Raw genomic sequence first — 12128 nt, 5'->3', positions numbered from 1 at the left:
TTGGAACTATTCGATCCCCTTTGATTTGCAACATAGAAGCAGAATACCCATGTTCAATTCCTAGCTTCCCTGTGAACCAGCTGACAATTTTAGACAGTTTCCTAATCCAGCTACCACAGTGTGACAAGGTTTTCTGAGGAATGATTCCACCCAGCAGTCAGAGGTCCTGACCACAGCAGATCCTCAATTGACAGGTGCATGAGAACAGCAAAGTCAGGAGAAATCTCTACTGGTTATGACATAGCAAGGCAAGGTAGCCTGAAATCAGAAGGGCAGAGGAACTGGAAAGATGGGATATTGCTCTCCTATGTTCAGCATAGGTGACAAGGGTGTAAAGAAGATTTATTGTATAGGCCATTGGCTTTAAAATGGCACCCATAATTTGGTCACACCATGGACACACTGGTTCTTTCTGCTACAAAATCCCAAAATTCAATCCCCTCCCTTAAAAAGCAAACTAACTAAGTCTTGAGTTATCTGGCACAAGATAGACTGTGTCAAAGATGCAGCCCCTCCCTCAGGCTCTTCTGCAACCCATGGGCTTCCTTTTTCCTTTTCCGGAGTGAAAGGACATTTAGAGAACATCAGGGGATAAAAGCTGTGATCTCCAACATTCCCACACACCAGGGGACAGCAGTGACTGTGGGTGACTCCGCAGAAGCCAGGATGCAGCCTCTTGATTCCATGGGTGAAGCTGGGCTGGGATTCTGGGAGCATGGTGAGAGGAGTCAGAGGGATCTGCTCAGAGCTGAGTCTGCCCAGGCTTGATTGGTGCTCTCTTCTTTCAGAGGACGGCGAGATGGAGGTCAGTGGCAGCAGGTATTCTATTAAAAGCTCCAGACTACGACCAAATTCTGGAATCAAGAGTTTGGCAGGTACAACATGGTGAGGGGCTGAGGAAATGTGGACAGGCCTCCTCAAAGTGGGCCTTTGGGGGTTAGAGGCTAGGACTGTGAAGTTCCTCTTCCTGGGGAGACAGGCTGAACAGGGAGTAGAGGGCCACTGGGAAGGCTGAGGCAGGTGGCTAGGGGAACCATCGCAGGATGAGGGAGGAGGAAGCTAGGGAAGGAAATCATGGACCAGGGGAAGGTAGGACACGAAAACTTGGACTATAGTATGGTGGAAGTTGGGACAGAGAATTGAGGGTACTGGAGAGATGGAGGGTGCAGCAAGGAACTAAGAGAGTCTTGTGGAAGTGGGAGCTGTGGTAGGGAACTGAGGGTATGGGTAGACGGAGGCTGGAGCAGAAAATCACAGGCTGTGGGAAGACTGAGGCCAGAGAACAAAACCATGGCCCGTGGGGGGTGGAATCTGAGTGGGAATGCCAGGTGGGAGGAGGATGCTGGTCAGTGTTCTGAAACGAGGCTACTAAAAGTTCACTCTCTCCCTGAAAGGATGCCTGGGACACAACCAAGCCCCCTTGGTCCTGCAGCTGCTCTCTTTCCTGTTCTTGGCTGGGCTCCTGCTGATCATTCTTTTCCAAGGTCAGGCACAATGAAGGGCTCAGCTCTTACAGGACCTTCAGCTAAGGACGTTTTAGGTCTGGGAGGGAAATGGAGAGTACAGGTGGATGACGTGTCTTCAAAGGAAGCCCCCATCTCTGGTGTAGGACAGAATGAGAAAAGAGACATGGGTGGATTTGGATCCATTTCTCCTTATGGCTCAGCTTTTACTGAGTGGTAGGTTTTCTAGTCTTCAAACAGAATTAAGGGAGACATTAACAAGAAACAGTCTCAGACTCCAGAGTGCTGCTGTGTGCCTACAGTCCCAGCTACTGGGGAAGCTGGGGCATGATGATCATTTTTGCCAAAGAGTATGAGAGAAGCCTTGACAACATAATGACACCCATCTAAAAGAAAAATGAAAAGTTGCCACAGTGTATCTATCTGAGTGCAGGACTTGACACAGGAAGTATTTAATAATGAAATTCTTTTTTCCCTTCCTTATAGTCTTCAAGACCACAAATACCCAGTGGCAGGAGGAACCCAAGCAAGAGAAGATCCTTGAGGAACTGAACCAGCTGACAGACGAACTTAGTGAGTAACCAATAACTGGAAGTGCCATGGTCTCAGGAGGGCTCTGGGGAAAGGGGTCAATTTTCTTAAATTGCCAGATCTCTTTGAGCCTCGGTTTTCTCAACTCTGTGAATAAAGACCACAAGATTAACAGTGGCCAAAGAAAATGGTACTTGGTATCAATGTGGGTTGTGCACACCATAGGTTCTCAGTGTTGATGGGGGCTGTGTACACAGTAAGCACTCAATGTTCACAAGGGCCATATACACAGTAGGCATTCAGTGTTCCCAGACAACATGAGCATACTTGTCACACAACAACATAAACTGTGCATGCAGCAGACGCTACATATTCATTGGGGTCATATAACCATGTAATATTCACAAGAGTCATGCACACAGTCAGTACTCAGTTAAACAGTTCTCTTGCCCTCTGTTCTGATTGCTAATCATCAAATTCTCTCAGTCTAGAGGATAATACTTGGGACTCTTGGGGTTGGGGGTTGGGTGTTGGGAGTAGGAGGTGTTGGGAAGTGGAGAAGGAAATGATTCCCTAGGATGCTGTGTTACTCTGAAGGGCATGAAGGTTAAGTGGACAAAGAACATAGTCGTGCAAGGGTGAGTTTATCCTGACCTTCCTCTCTGGGATTAGATGCTCTTCTGGGTGTTCAGTTTCCTAGTCTTCAAAGGAGTTAAGACAAAACGTCAATCAGAAACTGTCTTACATGCTAGAATGGCAACACCCACCTATAGTCTGAGCTACTGGGAAAGCTGAGGGATGGATAACCATTTATGTGCAGGAGTTGAAGAGAAGCATTGACACCAACTGAAACTTGTCTGGTAAAATGACGCAGGAGCCGATGAGACAGTTTAGCAGACAAAAGTGCTTGCTACCGAACCTGATGACCTGAATTCAATCCCTCGAACTCACGTGGTAGAAGGAGACTCCTACGAGTTTTCCTTTGAGCTCTGTCCTTTGAGCTCCGTGCATGCAAACATGCATGCCCCCCCACCCCTACACATACTAAATGCTTTTTAAAACGACACAATGTCACTGGAGACCAATGACATTATTAGATATTTAATAATGGCACTTTTTTTCTTTGCATAGTGTCCAGGATCCCCATCTCCCAGGGGCAGAATGAGTCCATGCAGGAGAAGATCTCTGAGCAACTGACTCAGCTGAAGGTTGAACTCCGTGAGTGAGAAACCAGCAGCCCAAGACTCTGGGTCTGTAGGGGCCAATTTTGAGCCATCAGACCTCTTTGAGTCTCAGTTTCCTCATCTGTAAATTGAATCCACAAAGTAACAAAAAGATGATATTTGCTCCTTACCAGGACTGTACACACAGTAGGCACTCACATTCCCAGGGGGTTCACAGGGCAGGTTCACAGGGCAGGCACTCAGTCCTCTATAGGACCATGCATATATCAGTCATTTAATGTTCAGTGGTCATGTGCATAGTGTAAACTCAATGTTCTAAGTGCTGTACACACTGTAGATACCCAAGCCAGTGTCTTGGCTCCTATTCTGAACTCCATATAAGTCTTCCCGTCAGAGGACATGGACAGGAACTCCTGGGTTTTTCTGGGGCAGGGGAGGGATTTAGTGAGCAGAGAAGGGAGTTCCCCAGTGTGCTGTGTCAAGGGAGGACCTTTGCTTTGGAGGGCCTGAAAGTTGAAGAGAAAAGGAACATAGGCATTCATTCAAGTGTGCACTCATTTTAACCCCCAACCCCACCTCCAGGATTAGACACCTTTCTGAATGTTTACTTTCCCAGTCTCCAAAAGAGAGTAAGCATGACATCAGTCAGAAACCATCCCAGAAGCTGGGGTGGCAACCTGCACCTACAGTCCTAGCCACTGGGGAACTAGAAAGGGGATGTTCATTTGTGCTAGAATTTGTGACAAGCTGTGACACAGTGATGTTCATAAAATATGACGGAAGATCTCCCAAGGATAGGCAATGGCACATAGTAGGTATTTAATAATGCCAGTTCTCTACTTTTCTCTTTGTTTTTCATGGCACAGTATCCAGGATCCCCGTCTTCCAAGTGCAGAATGAATCCATGCAAGAGAAGATCTCTGAGCAACTGACACAGCTGAAGGCTGAACTCCGTGAGTGATCAGAAACCAGAGGTTCTGAGGCCTCAGGTCACTATAGGGGTCACTTTTCTTGAGTCATCGGACCTATTTATGTCTCAGTTTCTTCATCTGTGAATTGAGGCCACAAGTGACAGCAAGGGTGGCGCTTGATGTTTACAGAGGCAGGCAGCCAGTAGGCATTCAGTGTTGATAGGAACCATACAAACACTAGGTACTTGATGTTTATAAGCACCGTGAATACAGTAGGTACTCAATGTTCACAGGAACATGCACAAAGTAGGTACTGTGTGTTCACAGGGACCGTATACACGGGAGGCACTCAATAGTCACAAACCCTGCATTGGTTACGTTCTCTGGAAGAACAAATTCTATAGAATGAATATTTATCAAAAGACTTTACTAGGTTGGTTTATACAATATGGTCTAACAAGTCCACCGTGGCTGCCTACACAGTGGCTGCAGAGGCTGAGAACATGGGAGCTGCCAAGCCCTTGAGTCCGGGTGCCTCAGAGTCCTGATCTATGGCCCGGAGGATTCCTGGAGAGCACAGATCATCAGGCCACAAAGAGAAGCTGAAGGATTGAGGATCAGCATCAACAGAGACAAAAACAGGGCAGATGGGAAGATGGACAGATAACAGCAGCCTTCCTTTTCCCTCAGTTTCTTTATATCTGGGCCAACACTGGAACGTGTTCCTTATCCTGTTAATCTTTCCTAGAAAAACCCTCACAGCCCTGCCCTAAGGTGTGTCTCTTGGTTCATTCTAGATACAATCGTGTTAACATCAACTGTGCCGTGAGCACAGTAAGGACTCTGTTTTCACTGAATTTGTGCATAGTTGGCAGTCAGTGGTCACAGGGACTGAGGACAGTCTTCACACAGTGTCCTTGAAGTTATACACAGAATAGAAACTCAATATTCATAGGTAACATGAACATAATAGACACTCAGTTAAGTCAGTCCATTGGCCTCTGTTCTGAGTGTTAAGTCTCTACTTCTCACCATATAGGAGAGGAAGTGGAGGCAAGAGACCTGGGTGTTAGGTCTCCAGATCTTTATAGGGGAAAATTGCCCCTGACCCTGGGAATCCAAGCTTCTTGGGAGGTTGAGGGATGGTGCATCCTTTTGCCTAGGGGTTTGAAAGGATTCAACAACAGGGTGAGTTCCATCTCAAAAGAGAGATGGCATAATGTCCCTGGAGACACAGTTCAAGTCAATGTGCACAGTAGCTGTTTAATAGCTACGGTTCCACCTCTTTTTTCTTGGTCCAGTTTCCAAGATCCCCAGCCTCCAGGTACAGGATGAGTCTAAGCAGGAGAAGATCTACCAACAGCTGGTACAGATGAAGACTGAACTCCGTGAGTAAACAAAAGCCAGAAGCCTCAGGAGCCTCAGGCAGTCATTACTTTGGGCACTCAATGTTAACAGGGGCTGGGCACACACAGTGAACATTGAGTGTTCATAGTTGTGAACACTCAGGCACTTCAGTAGTAACAACTGTATCCCCTATTTCTTCCAGTCTAGAGGAAGTGGAACTAGGACTCCTGAGTTCCTCTAGAGTTTCAAAGGGGTGTAGAAAGTGGAAAAGGAATGGTTTGCCAGGATGCTGTGCCAAGGGAAGGCTCTCACTCTGGACAGTCTGAGGGCTAACCAGACACAAGATCACAGGCATCCAGATATGAGTCTCTCCTAACCCACTTCCCCAACAGTCCGCCTGTGTCGACTCTGCCCCTGGGACTGGACATTCCTCCTAGGAAACTGTTACTTCTTATCCAAGTCCCAACGGAACTGGAATGATGCCGTCAGAGCTTGCAAAGAAGAGAAGGCTCAATTAGTCATCATCAATAGTGATGAAGAGCAGGTACATCTGGTGGGACTCCTCTTGTCTGGTCTGTGCACATGGCTCCTGATCATGTGGGCTTAAGATAATTTGCCAGAATTATGTGAGGAAAGAAGAGAAGGGGACCCTGAGCCCTTGGCATAGAACTATGTGCTGAGCATCTGTGAGTGCTTTGGGGACACCTAAAATGCAGTGGCTATCATCCTTTTGCTGGTCACTCTTCAGCCACTTGCTCTTGAAGAGATAGCCTTGGTGTGAAGGCTGATTAGCTAGCACAGCAGACAAAGGTGTTTGCCTCTAAGCCTCGCACCCTGAGTTTAATTCCTAAGACCCCCATGGTAATAGGAAAGAACTGACTCTTCAAGTTGCCCTCCAACAAACATACCTGCACTGTGGCATATGCCCATCCAGACATAGAAGTAGACATTATTATGAAAAAAATTAAGTCCTGATAAGGGCCTGCTTCACAAGCTTGAGGACCTTGAGTTCAAATCCAAAGACAAAGAGGAAAGGGGTGAGATAGCTCAGCAGGCGAAGGTACTTGCTGCCACGCCTGACAACCTGAAATTTATCCTCTGAACCCACATGCCGAAAAGAGAGAACCAACCCCTACAAATTGTCCTTTGACCTCTACATATGTGCTGTGGCATGTACACCCACACCTACATATACATATGCATATATACATATTCATATACAGAGGCACATACACATACATAGATAAGCACACATACACACATAACCTGGTATGATATGTAGTGCTTGCCAATTCCCCTGCTGTAAATATTCTCACCAGAAACAATTTCAAGTTTATAATAGGATGCCACTGAAGAACTGAAAAAGAAGGGGTAGGCATCTTAGCATGCATGATTAACCATGAATTAGCATGATCTGCTTCCATCACATTAAAGCCAGTCATGAGGAAATTCTATAGACTCAGAATTCTTTTGTTATTGGATATTTTTTATTTATATTTCAAATGTTATCCCCTTTTCTGGTTTCCCATTCATAAACCCTCATCCCATCCCCCCTCTCCCTTCCTCTATGAGGGTATTCCCCCACCAAACCACTGACCTCTTTCTGCCTCCTAACCCTGACATTCCCCTACACTTGGGGGCCCAGCCTAGGCAGAACCAAGGGCTTCTCCTCCCATTGGTGCCCAACAAGGCTCTGCTACATATGCAGCTGGAGCCATGGGTCTGTCCATGTATACTCCTTTGGATAGTGGTTTAGTCCCTGGAAGCTGTAGTTGGTTGGTGTTGTTGTTCTTATGGGGTTGCAAGCCACTTCAGCTCCTTCAGTCCTTTCTCTAACTCCTCCAATGGGGACCCCGTTCTCAGATCAATGGTTGGCTGCTAGCATTCACCTCTGTATTTGTCATGCTCTAGACTCAGAATTCTTAAGAGCCATCCAGAATGGGAGAGGGGTATGGAATGTGTGTGTGTGTGTGTGTGTGTGTGTGTGTGTGTGTGTGGTGTTGCTATCTTTCGGACAGGGTCTAACTCCTGTGGATTTCTGAGATTAAAGGCATGTGCCTTCATATCTATCCAGCTGGGTACCACCCTGTGCCAAGTGAATGTGCCACCCATAGGCTACAGGTGTAAAAATAGCTGACATCATCAAAGCACACAGGAGTGTTAATGGCCTGATAGAGCAGAAGGGGAAAGAGAAGATTGCAAGTAGATGTTTCTGCAAGAGTTTGGGGAGACAAGCTGAAAGTAGGAACGAGTCTCCCCTGAATTTCCTTCTCTTCATCTCCAGACCTTCCTACAGCTGACTTCTAAGGCTAAAGGACCAACCTGGATGGGGCTGTCAGACCTGAAGAATGAAGCCACATGGCTCTGGGTAGATGGTTCTACTCTGTCATCCAGGTAGGTCCAGGGAACAACCAGTAGAGTCTCTGATACTCTGATAGCGACCTTTGGGTCTCATCCTCCTCTCTATGCCCTGTTAGGAACAAGAGCTGCCCATATTTGCTGGTGGAAGGAAGTCTTCCTTCCCATACACAGATAGAACATTAGCAAATCCCATCAAAGCAAGAAGAGAAACGTCCCCCTGAGGGGTGCTGATTTTAATGTAGGCTATTAGTAGAAAATACAAAATAAAGGAAGGCCACGGGGAGGGGGAACTATTAACATTGAAAGATGGTTCATTGGGTTGGGGATATAAGTATGTTCATAAAGTAGCATAACGTCCAGTCTGCACAATGTAGTATAGTGGTCCATGCCTGCAACCCTAGCAGTCGGGAGACAGAGGGAGAAGAATCAGAAGTCCACTATTATCTTCAGCTACATAATGGGTTCTGCGCCAGCCTGGGCTACATGAGACAATGCCTCAAAAAATGTTTTGAAAAGGAAAAATGCAAAGGAAGGAATGAGGTGGGAGAAAGAGAAAAGCAGGTAGGGAAAGAGATGTAAGGAAGGGGAGGAGCCTAGCTTAAAGGTAGTTTATAAGGATGCTCACACCACACAACTCAGAGATCATGGGAAAGAACCACAGCAAATCAGAACAAAAGGAAAGACACACAGTGGGAAAGAACCTTGGCTTTGTTGTCCATGCACAAGAGCAGGAGAGGCAGGCTTAGTATCTGTTAGTCTACCATTTTAACATTCTTATCCCTAATTTGTCTGGTGCATGGCATGGGGCAGATTTATTGTGGACCAGAGTTCGAGAACCCAGCAAGGAAGGTGGAATCCAGATTGGTTGGTTTACATCAAAAAGTTACACCCTTCAATGTAGGACATAACAAGAGTCAGAATCCAAAGCCAACTGACGCAGGCGCACCTCAGTCTCCAGAGTAAGGCCCGCCTACAAGATGCATTCTAGAAGGATGTGAAGACACTGAGTTTCAGAAAGCTAAAAGCATGGCATGGAGTAGACTAATACTTTGTGGACTGATTTTTCCAGATTCCAGAAATATTGGAATAGAGGGGAGCCCAACAACATCGGTGAAGAAGACTGTGTAGAATTTGCTGGGGATGGCTGGAATGACTCCAAATGTGAACTCAAAAAGTTCTGGATTTTCAAGAAGTCTGCGACCGCATGCACTGAAGGCTAGCTCCCCCAGCTTCTACCGCCATGCTTCTTTGCCAGACAAATGGATGTGCCTCACTTTCAGCTCCTTCTTCCTGGCTGTTGGCCTCAGTATTTTGGAAAAAAAAAAAAAACCCTGGTATTATATTTTTATCAGATTCTTCATCCTCCAAGTTTATCCTAGTTTCGTTTCTGTTGATGTGATAAAATGCTCTAACAAAAAAAAAAAAAACTAAAACAGAAAGAAGCTTATTTTACCTTACATTCCAGGTGACAGTCGGTCACTGCAGGGAGGTCAGGGATGGCAGGAACTTGACACAGCTGGTCACATCACATTAACAGTCAGACGTGTGTGCAAGCTAACTCACTCATTTGCTTATTCTCGGTTCCGTTTTCCTACTCCTACATTTTAGGGCCCCTGCCTAGGAAATGGCGCCATTTATAGTGGGCTGGATGCTCCCTCCTCTGCTAATGTGATTAAGACAATACCCCATAGAACGCTCACAGGCCAACCAATGCAGGCAACGACCCACTGGGACTCTTCCCAGGTTGTGGCAGGTTGACAATTAAGCTGTCACAATGGGACCCACTCACTAGTGTTCTTTTGCTTTCAGGTTTCTCTGGGCTTAGGGTTCACTGTTGTCCCCCACTCCAGTGTAGTTACCTGACATGGGAGGCATTCAGGACCTGGGTGTTTTCCATTAATCTGCTCCACCTTCCTTGCTGAGATGCATACACTCAAAGGCCAGAAGAAGACATTGGTGTCCTCCACTATAGCTCTTCACTTTATTCCCTTGAGGCAGGAGTTGGAGTTCATTATTTTTTCAGCAAGGCTAGCAACCAGAAAGATCCTGTGTCTTCCTGTCCCCACTACCCCCTAAAATGGGGTTACGCATGTAACCATGCATGTCCTTTTACAATTACTAGTGCTCCCGGCTCAGGCCTTCTTTCTTGTACAGCAGCACTCTTATCCACTGAGCATGTCCCCAGCCCTTCGTCCACTGCCAGGTAGTCTAGCTGCCTGTTGCTATAATGAAGTCCTGAGAAAATGAAAGTTGGAAGAGAAGGGGATTATTTGGCTTACAATTCCAGGTTGTAGCTCATCCCTACAGGGATATCAAGGAAGGAACTTGAGTCAGCTAATCTGAAAGCAGAGAGAGGAAATTGCACACATGCCTAGCTTTTTCCACTGTAATACAGTCTCCCATCTCCAGAGAAAGATGCTGCCATGTTAGGATGGGTTTCTGTTCAATTGACTTCAGATAATGCCCCATAGATATTTCTGCAAGCCCACCCAAGATACACAATTCATTGTTGAGCCTATTCTTCTACAGTGTGTCAAACTGACAACAAAAGCTAGCCATCACGTCAAGTCATATCCGCCTTGTCCCGAGACTTGATCCTATCCCTGCAGACTTTCATTCTGCCTGTTCACTTTCCATCAACCTGCCTGAAAACTTTTGGCTAGGAACCCTCCCTGGTCTCTCTAGCTCATCATGCAGACTAAAGCATGAAGGAAATCATTCTTCTTCTCCATCTATGACTTCTATGCATCAACATACAAATATTTCAGCTCAGGGGCTAGAGAAATGGCTCAGCAGTTAAGAGTACATTCATTGCTCTCCCAGAGGAGTATAGCCAATTTTTTTAATCTTAGTCATTCTGACTGAGGTAAGATGGGATTTCAGAGGGGTTTGGATTTGCATTTCCCTCATGACTAAGGATATGAAACTTGTTTATTTTTTAATTGATTGTTTGAGAATCCCATATCATGCAGCCCTGTTGCACTCACCTCCCATTCTTCCCAAGTCTCCCTCCCCCCTAAAAAAAAAAAAAAAAAGGAAAAACCATGCCTGCCACGGTCCAGCCTCAACACAGGATTGGAGTTCTCAACTGGAAGCAGGGATATCTGGAAGGTGCATAATACATATCCACAGACTACTCTTTCGGTACAAAATGACAGGCAATTTCAAGGTTCTCTCTCTCTCTCTCTCTCTCTCTCTCTCTCTCTCTCTCTCTCTCTCTCTCTCAGCTTGGGGCTGCATACACTCTGCATTCTCTTGTGCACTCTGCTTTTTTCTATTGTGCTTTTCTTTTCTCAAACTCCTACACTCATGCACACCTCTGCTCATTACCCTTTCATTCTCACGCACACTCTTCATACACACCTCACACATATATATCACACATGCCACATGCGCTCTCCATTCACTCACACACACAATCTTCATACACACCTCACATTCTCTCTTCACTCACTCTTTACATTCTCTTTTCATGCTCTCTCACTTGCTCTCACATTTTCTCCCTCATGTGCTCTCTCATTCACTCTCTCATTCACTCTTCGCATGTTCTCTTCACTCACTCTTCACATGCTCTTCTCATGCGCTCCAGCCTTTCTCTTGCCAAGTCTTTTATTGATAATTCAAAAGTAGGTAGAAAAAAGACATTGTGTAATCACTGCCAAATCAAACTCAAAAGAATAACTACATCCCACAAAGAACTAAGAATTACAATCGTTCCCCAAAGTTTCAAGCTTCCCCTATTCCCAGGCCTGTGGCCAAAATAATAATAATTGTAAACTTATCATTATTTAAACTTTAACTTTTGGGTTGGGGATTTAGCTCAGTGGTAGAGCGCTTGCCTAGCAAGCACAAGGCCCTGGGTTCGGTCCCAGCTCTGAAAAATAAATAAATAAATAAATAAAAAATTTAAAGCAAAAAACTTTAACTTTTAACTTATTATACTTCAGAGCTCAAAGCTCCGAGGTCAGCTACTTGCATTTTTCTGTGAAGCTCTAATGATAAATGACATGGGCAAAGCTGCCAGGCAGTGGCCAGAAAGAATCAAGTTAACCCTTAACTCAGTGGTTTCGATAGCTTTCTGTTCCTTGCACACAATGACTCTCGTAAGTGTCCCAGTATTTTGACTTAGCTTACTAATATATAATTTAATGTATTCTATACTTCCTTATCCAGAAACCACTCTCAAATGTTATGTAAAACTTAATTCCTAACTTCAATAACTTTTTCCTTTCTTAGGATTCCAATGTTGGCTCGAATTCATTTTCTAGTAATTTCTTTAAAGTTTCTATGCAAGTCAAGCATTAATCTGGAGCTACTATTGTGCAGTTATT

At 45.4% G+C, this 12128-nt stretch overlaps 1 protein-coding gene across 2 annotated transcripts; it reads left to right on the top strand.

Annotated features, from left to right (window-relative positions):
* Positions 1-604: 604 nt before the first annotated feature.
* Positions 605-9224, top strand: Clec4m (C-type lectin domain family 4 member M). 2 transcript variants are annotated; one of them, NM_001170397.1, is made up of 10 exons: positions 624-688; positions 789-875; positions 1395-1484; positions 1950-2036; positions 3126-3212; positions 4045-4131; positions 5391-5477; positions 5829-5980; positions 7721-7830; positions 8867-9224. In NM_001170397.1, the coding sequence occupies exons 1-10, from the start codon at positions 667-669 to the stop codon at positions 9015-9017; spliced, it is 960 nt and encodes a 319-aa protein (NP_001163868.1). In that variant the 5' UTR covers positions 624-666; the 3' UTR covers positions 9018-9224. The 2 variants fall into 2 exon arrangements, with proteins under 2 accessions (XP_038945074.1, NP_001163868.1); XM_039089146.2 differs by having other exon boundaries at positions 605-875; positions 8867-9165.
* Positions 9225-12128: the final 2904 nt, after the last annotated feature.

The sequence above is a fragment of the Rattus norvegicus genome, chromosome 12 (assembly GCF_036323735.1).
Source record: "Rattus norvegicus strain BN/NHsdMcwi chromosome 12, GRCr8, whole genome shotgun sequence".
Lineage (NCBI taxonomy): Eukaryota > Metazoa > Chordata > Mammalia > Rodentia > Muridae > Rattus > Rattus norvegicus.
The sequence above is the reverse complement of the archived record's forward strand: the minus strand, read 5'-3'. Positions and strand labels throughout refer to the sequence as shown.